The following is a 21,928-nucleotide window of genomic DNA, read 5'->3' as shown; positions in this document are numbered from 1 at the left end:
GATCCCTGGTCAGGGAACTAGATCCCACATGCATGCCACAACTAAGAATTCACATGCCACAACTAAGGATCCCACCTGCCACAACTAAGGAGCCCATGTGCTGCAACTAAGGAGCCTGCCAGCTGCAACTAAGGAGACTGCTGCCTGAAACTAAGGAGCACATGTGCCACAACTAAGGAGCAGGAGAGCCACACCTAAGGATCCTGCGACTTCAGTAGTTGCAGCATGCAGGCTCAGTAGTTGTGGCTCATGGGGTCTAGAGCACAGGCTCAGTAGTTGTGGTGCATGGTCTTAGTTGCTCCGTGGCATGTGGGATCTTCCAGGACCAGGGATCGAACTGGATTCTCAACCACTGCGCCACTGGGGAAGCCTGGATCTGATTATTAATGTTTCCTGTACTGGCTGCTTTCCCTTCTCTGTCTCATTTCCTACCCCCACCCCCACCCCCCACCATTATTTCATGGAATCACCTACTAAATAAACTATTTAACTTGGATTCTTGTCTTTTGGAAAATCCCAAAGTAAGAAAGTAATGGAATGTAATTTAGAACAGAGTTCTTTTAACTCTGGCTTGTGAGCCTAAGTTTATTGTAAAACCTTGTATTATAAAATACAAGGGGCATTTCTAACAACCAGGAGAGAGGAAGGTGGGATAAGGGAGTAGAAATAAATATTTTAAAGCAATTTAAAAGAACAAAGAGCTTGATAGAAAGATGAACGGTCATACATTTGTGATATTCCTAAGTGAAATAATACCTTAACTGTATTAGGAGGTTCAGCTTTCCTAACTCTGTAGTTAATTTTAAAATTAAAAGAAAATATGAATCCATCTTTGGGCTAATAAAACAAAATAGTTGTCATGTTTTAGATTTCTTCTTACATACTCTATAGATTTCCTGCCCCCCACCTCAACACACACACAAAATTATCATAATAGCAATTCTAAACTGAATTCACAGTCTTGGGAATAAATGTGCTTATTTTTAGTTTGTATTTTATTTGTTCTGTAATTTTGATTGACAATCAAATCTGTTCAGGAATATATGATTATTTAACACTTTTATGATTAAGCTTTTATTATTTTTGAAAAAGAATACAAAGTAGAACAAATGAAAACTATTATTCCAGCAACAAGTAATGGGTGAGTCATATCCTTATTATTAAGAGATTAAGTGCCCAGATAAACTATCAGTTTTCAAGGTACAATATTAGCCTGGCCACCAATCTCTACATCTTCCCATGAAGCTAGTTTCAAAAACAAAGATGTAAGAAATTTCTAGCAAAATAAATGAAAATTCACCCCTTAAAAACACTATGTTGCACATTCTTGTATGAAAGCACTTTGTAAAATAGGGCTGTTATTTCCAAATTCCACCCTCCTTGGAGAAGATTCATTCTGAATCCTTCCCCCAGGACTCTGCTGCATAATAGACCAGATTAAAAAATGAAGATGGAAGTGTCTTGATTGCTTGACCCGACAAATGAAATTTCAGAATATTTCCCTCAAATCTGCTACATCTACGGACTACCATATCTGTTTGCTAATTTCGACAGATTCAGACAAATGATATGTGATCAGCAAAAGAAGATTCTCACTTCATGATAATTAATGGATTTCAAAGGAACCCTAAAAAGCATGCTAAAAAGTCTCAATTCATCAAAATAACGCTCATTTACCCAAGAAGCACCAACTTTGTAAATATATGTGTGAGTATATATATCATCACTTATTCATTCACATAATAAAATTTATTCAGCACCTATTATTTGCCAGATGCTGGGACAGGTATTAGGACATAAAAACCCTTTCCTTGACCTTGAATGTCTATAGATGGAAAGAGAGTAAAAGAATCATATATAAAATAGATGCAATAAAATGTTCCAAGTGTCATATTGCATAACAAGTCTACTAATCCATTCACAGATTCATCCAACAACTCTGTACACCTACTGTGTGCTAAAGATCACTTCAATTACAAGTAATTGAGGGGCAGAGTTACCTGAAAGGAAAGATAGTTTGTTATTTTAAACACATAATGGTACAATTCTATACATGTGTATTATCTGGGTAATTGAGGAAAACTTATTAAATATCTTTCCTTTGCAAGCCAAGAAAAGAAATGAAAGCCCAAACCAGTTAAAAAAAGGTGTTAGAGAGCCATAAAATAATTGTCCTTACCAGGAATACAGAATTGTTCCTACAACAGATGTAAGTTTGCTGCTTTCTTGTTTTTGCTTTGCCAGGCCAAAGTCAGCTACAATTCAAGAAACAAAACAATTTGATTATATTTTCCCAGAATTAGCATTGTTCCTTAGCTTTTGACATTCTGCAAAAACAAAACAAAACAAAGAAAAAAGCTATTACAATTCACAAGAGAAAGCTTTTCTTGTTTTCCCTGTCAAAATGCCCCATGCACCAATCTTCTGAACCACTCCCAGCCTTCATTAATTGTGTACGTACATTAGGTCATTATGCTATATATATTGACATAATGAGGCTTCATTAAAAAATATTAAAAGAGTCTTTCTGACTGGAAGATAGGACAAAGTACTTATTGAACTTGTGATTCTACTTTTTTTTTTTTTTTTTCTGTACGCGGGCCTCTCACTGTTGTGGCCTCTCCCATTGCGGAGCACAGGCTCTGGACGCGCAGGCTCAGCGGCCATGGCTTATGGGCCCAGCCGCTCCGCGGCATGTGGGATCTTCCTGGACCAGGGAATGAACCTGTGTCCCCTGCATCGGCAGGTGGACTCTCAACCACTGCGCCACCAGGGAAGCCCCGTGATTCTACTTTTTTAGATTACCCTTCATAATTTTCAAATAAATAAAATGAATCTAATGTTTTGGCATATGAAAGTCATCACCTCATCCGGCTAAAAAATTAAACAAATATGGTAAGCCTACATAATCACCATGAAGGTCTGAAAACCTGAAATGGATGGTATCTATTTGTACAAAGTCATAGTAAATAATAATATTCACAATCATCTCAAAATACTTATATAATAATATAATTATATTAATACAATGGATTCTAATTTTTAAACTAGAACACTAAATATTTATATTTAATATTAGCATTAGCTATATTTTTCAAAGCACCTTCACATACTTCTATTTTTTAAGCCACTCAATAACTTAGATCAAAGTGGTAGAAACAGATATTATTCCTATTATCATTGTATGGATTTACAAACATTTCAAGAGGTTTAATTACTAGAATTAAACAAAAAGACAGTGTTGAACCAGGGCAAAAATTCAAGTTGCTATTCCTAATAAAGTTTGATGTTCACAATATCACTTTTTAAGTGTACTAAATATGTATGGAATTTCACTGTAATGAATTTTAATAAAAAGTATTTGATTATCTATTCTAAAGTGTCTTTGACAGGTTGAAAATATTCTGAAGTACCTTTGACTTCAAAGTAATATTAATTCATGTTATTAATAACAATATCCATTTACAAAACAACAACCTTGAACTAGCACAAATTTAGCTGCTTACATATATTGTCTGTTTTAATACTCAACAGTGCAATAGGAATTATTATAGTTAGTGCCTGTTAGTGCTTAAAGGCAAGGACTCTGGAACCAAACAGTCTCAGTTCAAATCCTGGCTTCATTATGTGCTACCTGAGTAACCCTGGGCAAGTTATTTAATCTCTCTTTGCAATAGTTTTCTTATCTGTAAAATAGTGATTGTAATAATATAGATAGTAGAGCTATAATATTAAAATCTGAATAAGTTAACACATGCAAATGTAGTATAGCATAGTGATAATCAACTAATGTATATCTCTATTTAATCTTCACAACCACCCATTTTATATATGAAGAAACTGAGGCTCAAAGAGAATTAGTGCCTTGCTCAGGGTTTCTCAGGGAGAAATGAACAGAGTTAGACATGAATTTGATGTTGCTCAATTCTAAAGCCCCAAATTCTTATCAAAACAGAATACAATACTGACAACAAAGAAAAATCAGGCCCAAATCATTTTATTTGCAAATTCAACCAAACACTTAAGGGATAAATATCAGTTATGCATAAACTCTACCAGAAAATAGAAGAGGAGAGAACACTTCCTAATTCATTTTATGAAGTCAACATTACCCTGAACAAGTCCATACAAAGACATTACAAGAAAAGAAAAGCACAGAACAGTATTCCCCATGAGAATAGATACAAAAAATAAGTAAATCCAATCTAGGGATATATTAAAAAAGATAACACATAATAACCAAGTGGGGTTTATGCCAAAAATACAATGCTGATCCAACATTTAAAAATTAATCAATATAGTTCACCAGATCAGAACATTAGAGAAGGAAATCATATGAACATCTCAATAGTTGTATAAGAAGAATTTGAGAAAATTCAGTATCTATTCCTTTTAGCAAAGTGGAAAATAGACAGGCATTTCCTTAACCTGATAAATGGCATCTATGAAAAACCTACAGCTAACTTTCTAGTTAATGTTAAAAGATTGAATGTCTTTCCCTTAAGATCAAAAAAACAAGGCTGGATGTTATCTTGACTTATGGTGACCATTTCACAGTATATAACAAATATCGAATCATTATGTTACACAGCTGAAACTAATACAATGTTGTAGGTCAATTATATCTCAATTAAAGCAAAGAAGAAAAATAAAAAAAGATATAGCCATCTTGTTAATATATTGATAGATATTTTGAAGAGATTGTCATATAAGAACATTTTTAATGTGCCTTGATAACTGAATTTTTCAAATAAATCAGAAAACATTCTCTCTTTCCTTTCAAAAAAAAGAAAGAAAGAAAACATACTAATTACAATACCATCATAGGAACAAATATCTAGGAATAATATGACAAAGGACATGAAAGACCTATGCAGGGAAAATTATAAAATTTCGTTACAGAGTCATTAAAGAAGATTAAAATTAATGGAGAGAAAGTCCAAATTCATGGACTGGGATTTTCAATATTATATAGATTTCATTCTTCCTAAACTAATTTATGTAATTCCAATCATATGTCTTCATATTTTGGGCAGAACTTCACAAATTGAGTATAAAATTCATATAGAAATAGAAACTGCCAAGAGGAGCCATGGAGTTTAATATAAAAGAGGACAAAGTTTTCTATAGTATATTAAGAATTATTACAAGGCTATAGTAATTAAGACAAGGTAGTATAAACTCAAGGATACAAAGAGAAAAAGGCAAGGATGTCCACTCTTACCATTCCTATTCAAGATTGTACTACACATCCAAGTAAGTACAATAATTGCATACAAATTTTTGTGCGAAGATAATTTTTTATTTCTCTTTGATAGATTCCTTGGAGTGGGATTACTGGATCCTATGATAAGTGTATGTTTAATTTCATAAAAAACTACCAAGCCAAAATATTTTCCATTGTGTTCTCAACAGAAATGTATGAGAGTTCTAGTTGCTTCTGCCTCCTCACCAGCATTTTAAGTTATCAGGGGTTTTTTAATTAGCCATTTTAACCAGTATGTAGTGATAGCTCAGTATAGCTTTCATTTGCATTTCCCAAATGACGAATGGTGCTGAACATTTTTTATGTATTTATTTGCCATCTGTGTATCTTCTTTAGTGAAGTGCTTGTTCAAAGTTTGACCCATTTTGTCATGGGGTTGTTTGTTTTCTTATTACTGAGCTTTCTTATTATTTGTATTATTGATACTAATTCTTTGTCAGATAGATGATCTACAAATATTTTCTCCTTGTCTTCAACTTGTTTTTTTCATCCTCTTAGTAATAACTTTCATAGAACAGAAGTTTTAAACATTAATGAAGTTCAATGAATTAATTTATATTATGGTTTTTATGTTATAGTTTATTTTCATTTATTTATTTTACTCTGGCTGTGCTGGGTCTTCTTTTGGCAAGTGGGCCTCCCTAGTTGCAGTGTGTGGGCTTTCTAGTTGTGGTGTGTGGGCTCTAGAGCATGCAGGCTTAGTTGCAGTATGTGGGATCTTAGTTCCCTGACAAGGGATCAAACCTGGGCCGCCTGCATTGTGAGCACGGAGACTTAACCACTGGACCACCAGGGAAGTCCCTTGATGTTATAGTTAAGAAATATTTGCCTAGTCCAGGCTATTCTGCTGAAGAGGCCACATAGAGAAGAGGGGTCCTGGTGAATGAGAGGCCAAGTTCCAGACAAAAGCCAGAACTAATTGCCCATCATGTGAGTGAGCCTTCTTGGAAGTGGACTCCCAGGCCAAGTCAAGGCTTCAGATGATGCAGCCCTGGCTGACAGCTTGACTGAAGCCTCATGAGAGACCTTGAGCCAGAATCATCCAGCTAAGCTGCTGCTGGATTCCTGCCCCTTGAAATGGTGAGAAAATAAATGTTTGTTGTCTTAAGCCACTAAGCTTTGTGGTAATTGGTTACACAATAATGGATAATTAATACAACCACTATCACCTAGTCCAAGACACCATGAACTCTCATCCAGGCTACTGAACTATACTTTCTAAGCAGACTCCCCACAGCCATCACTACCCTCCAAAACATAATTCTCCATACCAGAGTCACAATGATCTTTGAAAGACCTAAAGCAGATATCACTACCTAAAGGTTAAAGTTCTTTAAAGGCTTCTGATAGATACTAAGAATAAAGACCAAACTCCTACCAGGCATAAAAGGCCATACATGATCTGGGTTTTCAGAAAGGTCTTTCTTGACCATACTATCAAAAACTCATCCCTGGGCTTCTCTGGTGGCGCAGTGGCTGGGAGTCCGCCTGGCGATACAGGGGGCGTGGGTTCGTGCCCCGGTCGGGGAGGATCCCGCGTGCCGCAGAGCGGCTGGGCCCATGGGCTATAGCCGCTGGGCCTGCGCATCTGTGGCCTGTGCTCTGCAGTGGGGGAGCACGCGTACCGCAAAAAAAAAAAAAAAAACAAAAAAAACAACTCATCCCTTTCCTCAATACTCTACTATTATATTTATTTAATTCTTACTATCTTTCAATCTGAAATTACTTTTTTTGTTTTTATTTACATAATATTCATTTATGTATTGGGGTCTGTAATTCCTAACCAGAATGCAAGATTCATGAGAGCAAAGATTTTGTGTGGTTTATCACTGTAGACAGATGGAGATGTATCTTTCGATACATATATAGACATATATGCATATGTCTGAGTATATTTATCTATCTGTCCTCTCGATACAGTAGTACTACTGACAAATGAGAGGGCTAAGCTCTACAAGGTGTTTTTAAGAACTATGCAAAAGCTAGATGGCTTGCTATAACCTTTCCATTTCCCTATAGTGCAATGGAGAAAACTGGTAGAAATAGCATAGTGTTTCAATATTTTTGGGAGCTCACTATAATTTTGGCATACATAAACTTTGACCAACTTACTATCTAAAATAATACTTTGACTTTTAGTTCTAATGCTACATAGAAATTATCCTGTTTCTATAAAAATGCCACTGATTTTGAAAGGCAAAAAACCAAGGAGTGGCACTCACAATGACTCTACTCACTCCAGTTAATTGAGATAATGGCAGAAACTTGGACAGCTGTCTGCAAAATCACTGATGGTCAAGAAGTACTCTTAAAGAGGAAAAAATCTAATATTGTTTGGCTATTTAGAAAATTCTGGTAGCAGCATTAATGTTTTTATTACTCTTTCCACATCTGTGACCATATTTGGAGTGGAGGAAAAGGTTTTATTTCAGAAAGTGTGGTCATAACAGCATTCATGTGCTAAAATAGAAATTTTAAAATGACAACAGAAAACATTTTATATATAGCACATATTAAAAAGGGTAAAAACCCTCTCCTTTGGTAGAACAAATGATACCAAAAATGTTAAAGACTGTAGAATCTTTATGTTACAGCCTGAAGCTGTCAACTTTCAGATGGAAAAGATGTGTGGTTGAGACCCTAGATTCTTTCTCTGTTGTTTACTATCTGTGCAACATTGGTCACATCACTCACTACTCTGTGTTCTCAAAAAAATGGCCTATAAACTTCTCGCAGGGGTTGCTCAAATAAAACTATGACAATAGATGAGAAGCACTTGGAAATACTGCACAGATATAAAGTGTTCCCATTCTTCTCCACATGAGCTTTCATCCATCACATGTCTGTCAGAAGCTCCCAAGTTCACAGCCAAGACAGAAAGCCCTAGTCTTTGTCTGGGGATTCACCACTAGCCCTGTGAAGCACCTGCCTCTTCACACCCCATCTGGGATATCCCAAACCACAGATAACATCACATCTTCCCCACTTCCTAGGCTTGAAATCTCTGACACATCTCTCTTGCTCCTATACTTACTCACTCACCAGGTCTTATATCTGAATTTCCAATTGTTTCTGTGATCACAGTTTAAATATGCCCGTAGCCCAGGCCCTCTCTACTCCTGCAATAACTCAGGTGTACCTCATCAGAAAGCTTTTCCTTATAATCCATTCTACAAAGTATTTAACAGTGGAAAAATCTACCAACCCCTGCCTTCATCACAGTAGGTCCCCATTAAGTACCAGAAGGTCTCCTGATTACTATTCTTTATAAAGTTTCCAGCTGCCCTATCTGGCCTTCAAGATGGTACATGTACTCACTGATTCACTCATTTGTCCAACAAGTATCCACTAAGTATATACTGTGTTCCAGGTAACGGGCTAGGTACTAAAGATAAGATAGTAACCACATCAGAAACCATCCATATTGACACAACCCTTAGGACCAGTGGCAGAGATACACATTAAACCAAGAATCACACATATAAATGTAAATTTACAGTTAGGATAAGATCATTAAAGAACAGGTAGATATATGATATTATGAGAGGGTAATGTAAGGGACACAGCTGATTAGGAAAAGCTTCTGTGATAAAATGGTGGTTGAATGAATATATGAAGGAGGGCAGGTGTTAACTAGGTAAGAAAAGAAAGTGGAGAAGAGACTTCCATGCTGAGGAAGCTACATATACAAAGGTCCTGTGATCAAGGGAGCATGGTCCATTGAGGAACTGAGAAAAAGCCAGGCTTGCCAGAGGGTAGAGAATCAGGGATAAAGGACTCTGCAGGCCATGCTCAGGTGACTGACCTCTCTCATTATCAGCCAATCTAAAATGTCCACTCCAACAAAGTATTGGCCTCACCCTTGTACCACACTTGATTATGAGCACCTGGGTGCCCTTAAGCCTGCCTTTTCTTTGCCTGAAATGGCTTCCCTAAGGGAATACTATAAAGAGACTCAGTTAAAAGATGAACTCTAGAAGCAGACATGGTTCATCCCTGGCTCTGTCAACCAATTACTTGGGTGATTTAAGCAAGTTTCCTAACCTCTCTAAACTTCTTCATTATCTGTAAAGATGGGAATGTACTTGAGAGTATTGGATGAGACAAAGGATGTATAACTTTTATCTCATAGTAAATAATCAAGAGATGTAGTTATGGGCAGTTTCTCCTATCCTTCAAAGCAGAGCTAAAATTTGTGTCATTTTAAAATGTCTTCCCTGAGCAAAATAAAAACAAGGAGTGACTCTGACAATTTTAGGAAGTGATAAGTTAAGATCCCCATAATACTTGGCAATGACAGAAGATTCTGCTTGAGCATAACTATACAAGAAGCCAGAAGAAGGATGTCCACCTTGCAACCCCACTGCATCCACTATTCTGCCCTTTCCTTCTGCTTCAGTAAATGCAGAGGTAACCTTCAACTTTCATAGCAATGGAATTATCAGTAACATCCTGTCAGTGTAGGGCTGCACAGGGGATGAGAAGTGTTTCCCAGAAAGATGCTCAGAAAGTTTTCCTCAGAAAATCCCTGTCCCACTGGCACATCTGCCTCTGTAGATCATGCAGATTTCTAATCCCTACCCCCAAAACTTCCCTCTGATCTTCCTCCAAATGAAGTACAGCTGATATTTACAATATTATTTCTAATTCAACAAGTGAAAGTCTAATCAAGTCTAAAATGGAATTCCCTAAAATCCAGAAAATAGTTAACAAAATGGCAATAAGAACATACCTATCCATAATTACTTTAAATGTAAATGGAATAAATGTTCCAATCAAAAGACATAGAATGGCTGAATGGAAACAAAAACAAGACTCACGTATATGCTGCCTATAACAGACTCACTTCAGACCTAAAGACACACACAGACTGAAAGTGAGGGGATATAAAAAGATATTCCATGCAAGTGGAAATGAAAAAAAAAGCAGAGAAAGCAATATTGATATTAGACAAAATAGACTTTAAAACAAAGATTTGTAACAAGAGACAAAGAAGGACATTACATAATGAGAAAAGGATCAATTCAACAAGAGAATATATACTTATGTATACATACGTATATACATATCCAACATAGGAGCACCTAAATATATAAAGCATATATTAGCAGACATAAAGGTAGAAATTGACAGTAACACAATAATAGTGGGGGACTTTAACACCCCACTTACATCAGTGGACAGATCATCCATACATAAAATCAGTAAGGTCTTAATGACACATTATACCAGCAATCTGGTATAGATTAGATATATTAATCTGTATATTAATAGATATATACAAAACATTCCAACCAAAAAAAGCAGAATACACATTCTTTTCAAGGGCACATGGAATATTCTCCAGGATAGATCATGTGCTAGCCCACAAACCACGTCTCAATAAATTTAAGAAGATTGAAATCACATAATGCATCTTTTCTGACCACAATGGTATGAGACTAGACATCAACTACTAAAAAAGAAAAAAAACTGTAAAAAACACAAACACGTGGAGTCCAAACAATATGCTACTAAACATCTAATGGGTCAGTGAAAAAAATCAAAGAGAAAAAAAAAAACCTTGAGACAAATGAAAATGGAAACACAACAATCCAAAATCTATGAGATACAGCAAAAGCAGTTCTAAAAGCAATACAAGTCTGTCTCAGAAAATAAGAAAAACCCTAAAACAAAATCTAATCTTACACCTAAAAGAACTAGGAAAAAAAAAACAACAAGCAAAACCCAAAGTTAGTAGAATGAAAAAAATATTACAGATCAGAGTGGAAATAAATGAAATAGAGACTAAATACACAATACAAAAAAAATCAATGAAATAAAGAGTTGGTTCTTTGAAAAGTTAAACAAAATCGATAAACCTTTAGACAGACTCATCAAGAAAAAAGGGAGAGCACCCAAATAAATAAAATCAGAAATGAAAGAGAAGTTACACCTGACCCCACAGAAATAAAAGAACCATAAGAGATAACAATGAACAATTACATGTCAATAATATGGGTAACCTAAAAGAAATGGATAAATTTCTAGAAACATACAATCTCCCAAGACTAAACCAGGAAGAAATAGAAAATATGAACAGGCCAATTACCAGTAAGGAAATTGAATCAGTAATAATAATAATAAAAAAAAACTTTGAACAAACTAAATTCCAGGACCAGACAGCTTCACAGGTGAATTCTATAAAATATTTAAAGAAGAATTAACACCTATCCTTTCCAAATTATTCCAAAAAATTAAAGAGGAACAAAATACTTCTGAACTCATTCTGTAAGGCCAGAATCAACCTGATACCAAAATCAGACAAATACATCACACACACACACACAATTTACAGGTCAGTATCACTGATAAATATAGATGCAAAAATTTTCAACAAAATATTAACAAACTGAAGTGAACAATACGTTAAAAGGATCATACACCATGATCAAGTGGGATTTATCCCAGGGATGCAAGGATGGTTCAACATCCACAAATCAAGCAATATCATACACCACATTAGCAAACTGAAAAATAAAAATCATATGATCAATCATCTTAATAGACGCAGAAAAAGCTTTTGACAAAATTCAACATCCACTTATGATACAAACTCTCAAAAAAGTGGGTATAGAGGGTACATACCTCAACATAATAAAGACTATATATGACCTTTATTTACTTTCATCATTTACTCAATGATGAAAAGTTGAAAGAATTTCCTCTAAGATCAGGAACAAGACAGGATGCCCACTCTTGCCACTTTTATTCAACATAGCATTGGAACTCCTAGCTATATCAATCAGACAAGAAAAAGAAATAAAAGGAATCCAAATTGGAAAGGAAGAAGTAAAACTCACTGTTTGCAGGTGACATGATACTATATATACAAAATCCTAAAGATGCTACCAAAAACTATTAGAACTAATAAATGAATTGAGTAAAGTTGCAGAATACAAAATTAATATACAGAAGTCCATTGCATGCTTTACATTAACAACAAATGATCAGAAACAGAAATTAAGAAAACAATTCCATTTACAATTGCACCAAAAAAGAATAAAATACATAGGAATACACCTAACCAAAGACCTAAAAGACTTGTACTCAGAAAACTATAATACACTGATGAAGAAAATTGAAGACGACACAAACAAATGAAAAGATACACCGTGCTTATGTACTGGAAGAATTAATATTGCTAAAATGACCATATTACCCAAGGACATCTACAGATTCAATCCAATCCCTGTCAAAATACCAAAGCCATTTTTCACAGAACTAGAACAAATAATTCTAATTTCTATGGAAATTAGACCCTGAATAGCCAAGGTATCTTGAGAAAAAAAAGGACAAAGCTGGAGGTATCATGCTCCCTGATTTCAAACTATCCTACAAAACTACAGCTATCAAAACAGTATGGTACTGACACAAAAACAAACACATAAGTAAATGAAACAGAATAGAGAGCCCAGAAATAAACTCATGCTTATGTGGTGAATTAATCTATGACAAAGGTAAGATTATAAAATGGGGCAAAGACAGCCTCTTCAATAAATGGTGTTGGGAAAGCTGAACAGCTACATGCAAAAGAATCAAACTGGACTACTTTCTCACACCATGCAAAAAAATAAATTCAAGATGGATTAAAGACTTAAATGAAACCATAAATTTCCTCGGAGAAAACAGGCATTGTTTGGCATTGACATTGGTCTTAGGATTTTTTTTTTATATGTCTCCTCAAACAAGGGAAATAAAAAAGCAAAAATAAACAAATTGAACTACATCAAACTAAAAATCTTTTGCACAGCTATAGGAGATACCAAGAAAATGAAAAGGCTGCCCACTGAATGGGAGAAGATATTTGCAAATGACATATAAATATATAAACAGCCATACAACTCAACATAAAAAAGAAAACTAAAATTATAAGACACTGATGAAAGAAATTAAAGATGATACAAATAGATGGAGAGATATACCATGTTCTTGGATGGGAAGAATCAACATTGTGAAAATGACTCTACTACCCAAAGCAATCTACAGATTCAATGCAATCCCTATCAAACTACCACTGGCATTTTTCACTGAACTAGAACAAAAAATTTCGCAATTTGTATGGAAACACAAAAGACCCCAAATAGCCAAAGCAATCTTGAGAACGAAAAAGGAGCTGGAGGAATCAGGCTCCCTGACTTCAGCCTATATTACAAAGCAACAGTAATCAAGACAGTATGGTACTGGCACAAAAACAGAAAGATAGATCAGTGGAACAGGATAGAAAGCCCAGAGATAAACCCACGCACATATGGACACCTTATCTTTGATAAAGGAGGCAGGAATGTACAGTGGAGAAAGGACAGCCTCTTCAATAAATGGTGCTGGGAAAACTGGACAGGTACATGTAAAAGTATGAGATTAGATCACTCCCTAACACCATACACAAAAATAAGCTCAAAATGGGTTAAAGACCTAAATGTAAGGCCAGAAACTATCAAACTATTAGAAGAAAACATAGGAAGAACACTCTATGACATAAATCACAGCAAGATCCTTTCTGACCCACCTCCTAGAGTAATGGAAATAAAAACAAAAATAAACAAATGGGACCTAATGAAACTTCAAAGCTTTTGCACAGCAAAGGAAACCATAACCAAGACCAAAAGACAACCCTCAGAATGGGAGAAAACATTTGCAAATGAAGCAACTGACAAAGGATTAATCTCCAAATTTTACAAGCAGCTCATGCAGCTCAATAACAAAAAAACAAACAACCCCATCCAAAAATGGGCAGAAGACCTAAATAGACATTTCTCCAAAGAAGATATACAGAATACCAACAAACACATGAAAGAATGCTCAACATCATTAATCATTAGAGAAATGCAAATCAAAACTACAATGAGATATCATCTCACACCAGTCAGAATGGCCATCATCAAAAAATCTATAAACAATAAATGCTGGAGAGGGTGTGGAGAAAAGGGGACACTCTTGCACTGCTGGTGGGAATGTGAATTGGTTCAGCCACTATGGAGAACAGTATGGAGGTTCCTTAAAAAACTACAAATAGAACTACCATATGACCCAGCAATCCCACTACTGGGCATATACCCTGAGAAAACCAAAATTCAAAAAGAGTCATGTACCAAAATGTTCATTGCAGCTCTATTTACAATAGCCCGGAGATGGAAACAACCTAAGCGCCCATCATCGGATGAATGGATAAAGAAGATGTGGCACATATACACAATGGAATATTACTCAGCCTTAAAAAGAAATGAAATTGAGCTATTTGTAATGAGATGGATAGACCTAGAGTCTGTCATACAGAGTGAAGTAAGTCAGAAAGAAAAAGACAAATACCGTATGCTAACACATATATATGGAATTTAAGGAAAAAAAATGTCATGAAGAACCTAGGGGTAAGACAGGAATAAAGACGCAGACCTACTGGAGAACGGACTTGAGGATATGGGGAGGGGGAAGGGTGAGTTTTGACAGGGCGAGAGAGAGTCATGGACATATACACACTAACAAACGTAGTAAGGTAGATAGCTGGGGGGAAGCAGCCGCAAGGCACAGGGATATTAGCTCGGTGCTTTGTGACAGCCTGGAAGGGTGGGATGGGGAGAGTGGGAGGGAGGGAGACGCAAGAGGGAAGACATATGGGAACATATGTATATGTATAGCTGATTCACTTTGTTATAAAGCAGAAACTAACACACCATTGTAAAGCAATTAAAGCCCAATAAAGATGTTTAAAAAAAAAAAAAAAGAGATGAATGGATAAAGACAGTGTGATATATACATATATATATATATATATATATATATATATAAATACACACACACACACACACAGTGGTGGAATATTACTCAGCCTTAGAGGGCATTATGCTTAGTGAAGTAAGTCAGACAAAGACAAATACCATAGGATTGTACTTATATATGGAATCTAAAAATCAAAACAAACAAAACAAATGATAACAAACACATAAATAAAGAGAACAAATGTATATGGCCTGCCACTGTTTGTGGCATGATTCAAGAATCTAAAAGGCTCCAATGCCTTCATTACACTTAGGAGGGTAGGCAGACTGATCAGAAAATCAGATGTGTAGTACCATACATTGCTGAATTAGTCTCTGTAAAAACAGACACTCCCACCTACTCTCAATGCTGCTTCAGAGAACACACTTTGGGAAATCTCCCAGAATAAAAATAATGTGTCCAGAACACATCAGATTCTACTTCTTATATTAAACATTTTCTCAAAGAACTAAATTATATCCCAATATGCCCATATGAAGACACACACTAAAATAATCTCTAGTTTATTATCTTTCATCTTTGGTGCTTTTATATGGACATATAAATCCAAAACTCCTGATTAACCCAACATTGGAAAGTCTTTATTTCTAAGTTTTTCCTAAAGTGGTAAAGATTTGGTGCCTCCATATTCTCTCACCCAGCCTATTGTCTCACCAGAAGAGACTAACCACCAGCGTTAGGAACTCACCCTGCTGTGACTTTCTCCCGATTACTATTCTCATCTTTTCCTCAATGCAACTGCTATTCAAATCTCAGAATTGCAGAATGACCCACTAATGGTCATAAAATCAATAATCTTAAAATTTTTTTAGAAGTTGGATTTGACTGAATTTGCTTCAATACTTCTTCATGGCAATATAAGGAAACTGTGGTGGACTTGACAGAAAACATTCTTGTTTTTTAGTAACATGAGGGTGACATGAGAGAAATTCCAGAAATTCTGTGGCTACCCTTCCAACAAAAGATGCTATGAGGGTATGCAATACAAGTGACTCAATATTCTGTAGACCTTTGAGAGCACTCAAGTTCTGTGTCAGCTCAAACTCGTATAGACACTAAATCTGATTAATAGGAAATAAACCACAGAACAGGCTCAAAACAAGAACAGGTCAAGAGACCTAACTAATTCATTTTTCCTCTAATGACACAGATTTCTCAGCCACAGTTGAGCCAACCAACAATAATTAAAATCCTCTAATCCTTTAGAAACATTTAAAATGCCAGAGATTCTTCAATAGCAAGACAGGTCTAATTTGATTTCTCAAATTTTGGTGACATTCAGAAAGTAAAATCTTTCCTTTAGATAACTTTGGGTTACACTGTTTGCTAAGATGATAGTGGGAACTGCTTGTATCTTTCCCCATTTATGGACCTGCTTTCCACCTTAATCCCCAATTCCTCTTGCATTAAAGCACTCTGCTTAGGCGATCTTGGCTATCGTATCAAGATCTCAAAATTCATTCATTCACCTGTTCATTCATTCTTCTATCTATTTATTCAACAAATATTTATTAAATGCTTTGAGAGGAACAAAGTCAAGGAAATTGGTTTCCCTTAACTCAAGGAGGGATTGGCAATAAACCAATGTCTTATGTGCAATGAGCGAGGCCAGGCCAGTGTACTAAGGGAGCCCAGACTCGGAACCTATTGGATGTGGACATCGAAGATGCCACCTGGAGGAGTGGCATTAGAAGTGAGTAGCAGCAGGGCATTCTGGACAGAGAGAGCAACACTTTGGAAGCCACAGAGCAATACAACCACAGACTGGTCTATTCAGGAAACAGAAATCTGTCCCATGAGTCCAGAGCAAAAGGCAAGGAGAGATCAGGAGGAAAGGGCCTTGGGTGCCCTAGGGAATCTAAACTGTATCTTAAATGTCATGGGGAGCTACTTGAAGAATTTTAACCAGGAAAAGCCTATAATCACATTTCTAACTTAGCATGTTAGAAATCTCACACCTTAAATTTCCTCACCTAATTCTCTGTCAATGGTGTCACAATCTTCATAAACTCAGACTCTTTCTCAACTGTTGTCACACCTCATTAACTGGCTAGCAACCTTTTTAACTCTGGGTCCCAAATAACTGCTGAGTATAATCCTTCTGCCATATCCTTTTCTTCTGCTGCCATAGGTAAAACTTACACGTCTTTACGGAAAATTGCAAGAGCTTTAGCGGCAAATACCACAGACTAGCTCTCCAAAAGTCATTGACCACCCCCACCTCCCTTTCCCATCTCCAGCTGTACAGGCTGGGCACTCACCTAGAGAGTCTCCCTTACAGTCAGGGGTGGTTGCATGAGTTCGCTTTGGCCAAAATAATGTAATAAGTCTAACAGGAATCCCTGTGAAAGACCCCTGTGAAAGATTTTCTTCTATGATAAAAGGAGTAGCTATCCAAAAAGAAGAATCTGATTTTTCACCCTAGCTGCCACCCTGATTCCTGTCTTTGGATTTGGTAATAATGCCTGGAGCTCTGGCCAATCTGCTGAAGAAAATGGAGAGAAAGGACAGAAAAACCTAGATTGTAGCTGACCTCCTTGAGCTGCTGAACCAGTCCTGGCACTGCTCACCTCCACTCCCTTTGTTATGAGATAACTACGTGTCCTCGTGTATTAAACCATTGGCATTCTGGCTTTTTGCACCCAAATATATCCAAACAGATCCACCTCCTATACTGGGGATCTGTCTCCAGTCGTTCTCCACAGTGCCCCCTCACCTGCCATCACAATGATCTCTCCAACCCAAATCTGATCACATAGTTTTCAGTCTGAAATCTTGAAGCTAAATCTCTAAACAGATGTCAGAGTCCCAGCTCTCACCCACCAAAGCCTCTACTGAGCATCTTGCTAGCCCCTCGGCACGCTGTACTGCTTTGGGTCTCTAATCCTTTGCATTTGCTGTACCCCTACCTGAAACGCTGTTACCTGTCCTGCCCAGCTCCTCACCAGAAGGCTCCCCCAGGCGGAATTAGTCACATTTTCTCCTGTGCGTGATAGTTGTGGAAGACTATATAACTGCTCACCCACATTCTTTCTGGGGGAGGAACATATCCTCACCCTGGTGAACTTGGCTTGCTTTGACCAATGAATTCTGAGCAGAAGTAATATCTGAAACTTTAGGGCAGAGCTTTGAGAGCTGAGGTATGGTTTGCCATGCTCTCTCTTCCCTACCTCTGATGTGGAAGCAGGTATGGAGGTCTTCAGCCAGCCTGATCTCTGAGCACAGCTCCCTTACTGACCTACAATGCTCATGTATTATGAACAAGATAGAGACCTTGCTGTTTTAAGCCATGGTGGACAGACTTTTTCTATAATGGGGCAGATGACAAATATTTAAGCTGTTGGGGCCATATATGGTAACTGCCATATATTCTTCCTTTTAACACCATTTAAAAATGTAAAACCCTCTTAACTCACAGGACATAAGAAGACAGGCCACAGCTGGATTTGTCCCACAGGCTGTAGTTTGCCACTGTTTTAAGCTGCTGAGACTTTCACATTACTTATTACTACAGCATAACATGTCCCATCCTAATATATTTTGTATAGACAATACTCTAGGCTTTATCACCCTGTAATACAACTATAAGCTCCATGAAGATAGTGAGCATGTCTGGAATGCTTGCCTTGTTCACCACAGGATACAGCAGCTCAGAAAATAATTGCTGAGTGAAGAACTGAAAGTCCTTCCCATAAGACTCAGGGGACAGAGACCATGGCTTTCATCTTCTACCCACCCCCACATGTCTAGCATACAATGGCATTTGATGAGCATTTGAGCCTTTGATAAATGTTCCATTGACTTGAGTATGCCCTTGTTATTACCAGTAGCAACAGCCACATGTTACTGGAGAAACATCTAGAAATATGCACGGCCTGTTTGGTTGTAGGATGAACATGTGACCTCTTGAGTCATGCGTCAAAGCCCATGTCTGAAATCTATTACCTACAGCTTAATGAGTTTTGTTTTTTCCTTTTTCTTCCTTTTATATTTGGGAGCAGGGAAGAAAAGGGGGCATGCAGGTTTTACATTAAAATGTGTATTTGAAAAGCCAAGAAATGTGAAATGGTGGGTTCAGAGGCAAGTTCCCTTTCAGCAGATTCTCTCCTACTTGGCAGCAGGCAGCTGGCAGCATTTAGGGCCAACTTTGTGCTTCACCTGGTGTGTCCCTGAGTCAGGGTCTGCTCCCTTGTGTGGCCTCCAAGTCTATAAATATACTCAGGGGCGAGATCTGGGCATGTTTCATGGCCCAAATCATTGAAAAATCCAATCTTTTAAATGTAAACATATTTAGACATTAAATTAGATACCATTTGTAAAACTACACATACCCAAATATGTTATTACTTTCTTCTGCCTCATGAAGGCAAACTCCACTTGCTATATAAATAATTGCAAACCAAGCTCAATCTTAAATCATCTCATTCACCTACATTGAGAAAAAAGAGGAGAAGAAGGCAATTTTAGTTTTTCTACAACTCTTTTTTCTGGTCATATTTTCAATATATTTTGTCTCATGCATCTTAAACATCACTTGGTAATTCTGTGCTTCTTTTCTGGGAGTAAGTAAACCTAGCAAAAGAAAAGAGAAAAAAAAAATACGACACAGTTGTCCCTCTTTGGTGATATGCTTTCACGTGTGTACCACGGCCTATTTTTATAGGCTTTATGAATTGCAACTTTATTTAAACCTCTCAAATTATGGGAATTTTATACATTTGGTTTCAAATTAATGCCGTAAGATTTTAATTTAACAATAACCCTTCTTAGAAACAAGAGTCTCTAATGTCCATATTTATATCAATAGTGATAAACACTGAAAAACATATTTCATCACTATATTTTATTTTAAATATTTTTAAATAGTGATGTCAGTTCTCTATGGATTATCTTCATAGTCATAAAATCATTTTATACTCATTGAAAATAATGGCAGCCCATTTATGTCCTGCAAATAATTACTTTAGTGGAGAGAAACTGAACTAGGATAAAATTCTGTTCTGAGATTTATCACTGCTTCTTTATTTGAAACTAGAAAAATATTGCCTCACTTAAAGCTAAAAAGTCTAAAAAATTGAAAATAATTTTTAAATTAATAACACTTAAGTATAAGCCTAATAAATAGTAATAAGAATAAGGTTAGGCAGACTTGCAATGAGGGGCAGGACAAAGAAAAAAAATTAAGGTTTTATTATTTTTGTAAAACAAAGTAACTTTTTCTAGGGAATCCTTTACAATTTGAGTGTGAGTAAAGTATAAGTATATTTATTAAAGTTATAGAGTAAACAAGGGAAGTGGGGTATTTTGTTAAGTTCAATGTGTGGACTTAATAATGTAACTAGCCTGCCCATTTTAGGTTAAAGGATGGACTGGCTTATGTGTTTATCTCCTCTAGCTCTCAAAACCTTGCTAAAGTGAAGGGAAAGGAATTTTCCTTGAAAAGATACCCACAGGGACAATGAGATGTGACAACAGAGGATGATATATTCCAATGAATTTTTGGAAGATGGGAAGTAGAGGAAGGATGGTACACAGCAGGCGTCCTAACCCATGTGCCTGAGAATAGAAAGGCCAAAAGGGTGCTGCCCAAGGCAGAAGTACAAATCAAGTCCCCAGGTCCTGTCCCATACTCACACATGGTGCTACCAGTAAATTGAGTTCTCTTTGTCACTAGAAGAAAAATAGACATTTATTTTGCAAAGAAACTGAACCAGAAAAGCACCAAGCAGAGTGAGGCTGAACTCATGGGCATTCAGTGAAAATCTACCAACTGAACATTGCTCCCTGAGACCTCTTCATCCACACTGCTCCCAGAATGACAGCAGACAGAAGGACATCATCTCAGGCAAGATATTGGGAGTGCATTATCTGGAAAAAGTTTAAGCAATGACATTGGGGGTCTCCTAAGGAAATTTTTCACTGTGCTCTAAAGTCCACCAGATGACACCCTTAACTGGAACACACAGCCTTTTTAATATCTTTCTCATAAGTATTAAGGGCCAGCTTAGATCAACAGATATTTGAGGAAAATCTCCAACAGGAAATAGAGAGCACATGAACCAGGGGAAAAAAAAAACAAAGATGGATCCAAAAGATACAGAAACAATTCAGGGTGTGGAAGAGAAAAGTCTATATTATACTGAGAGAGAATAAAATCAAGATTCCATGAAAATGGAATAAGGAACAAGATGAAATTTGAGGGGATTAAAAATATATTAATCAAAATTAAATATTCAATATAATCACTAGAAAATAAAGTTATAGAAATAACTCTAAAGTACAAAGAGCTGAAAACTAAGAGAACAATTATTTTAAAAATTAGACTACAGCAAGTCCCCGACATACAAATGGGTCCTGTTCTGAAGTGCGTTCATAAGTCCAATTTGTTCGTAAGTCCAACAAAGTTAGCCTAGGTGCCTAACTAACATAATTGACTATAGAGTACTGTACTGTAATAGGTTTATAATACTTTTCACACAAATAATACATAAAAAACAAACACAAAAAATAAAGGAAACATTTTTAATCTTACAGTACAGTACCTTGAAAAGTGCAGTACAACAGCTGGCATATAGGGGCTGGCAAGTGACCAGGCAAGAAGAGATACTGACTGGAGGAGGGAGAGGAGGTGGGAGATGGTAGAGCTGAAGGGTCATCAGCAATAAGAGATGGAGGGCAAGCTGCAATTTTACTCACACCTGACATTGGTGGAATGCACGTTCACATCTTTGAAAGTTCACAACTTGAAGGTTCGTACATAAGGGACTTATGTATTTAGAATATACAACATCTAAGAATAATAGGAATTCTAGAAGAGGAAACACAGAAAGCAGATGGAAGAAAAGT

General features: G+C 36.5%; 1 protein-coding gene across 5 annotated transcripts in view; it reads right to left on the bottom strand.

The window, feature by feature from the left end:
* NEK10 (NIMA related kinase 10) overlaps positions 1 to 21,928 on the bottom strand; it is a 282,983-nt gene that overhangs the window by 188,783 nt on the left and 72,272 nt on the right. For all 5 annotated transcript variants that reach the window (XM_065884790.1, XM_065884787.1, XM_065884788.1 and 2 more), the window contains one exon: positions 2,180 to 2,255. In XM_065884790.1, coding sequence (XP_065740862.1) covers positions 2,180 to 2,255 — 76 coding nt within the window. The remainder of the gene's footprint in view (positions 1 to 2,179; positions 2,256 to 21,928) is intronic.

Source organism: Phocoena phocoena, chromosome 10, assembly GCF_963924675.1.
Source record: "Phocoena phocoena chromosome 10, mPhoPho1.1, whole genome shotgun sequence".
In the NCBI taxonomy this organism is placed as follows: Eukaryota; Metazoa; Chordata; class Mammalia; order Artiodactyla; family Phocoenidae; genus Phocoena; species Phocoena phocoena.
The sequence above is the reverse complement of the archived record's forward strand: the minus strand, read 5'-3'. Positions and strand labels throughout refer to the sequence as shown.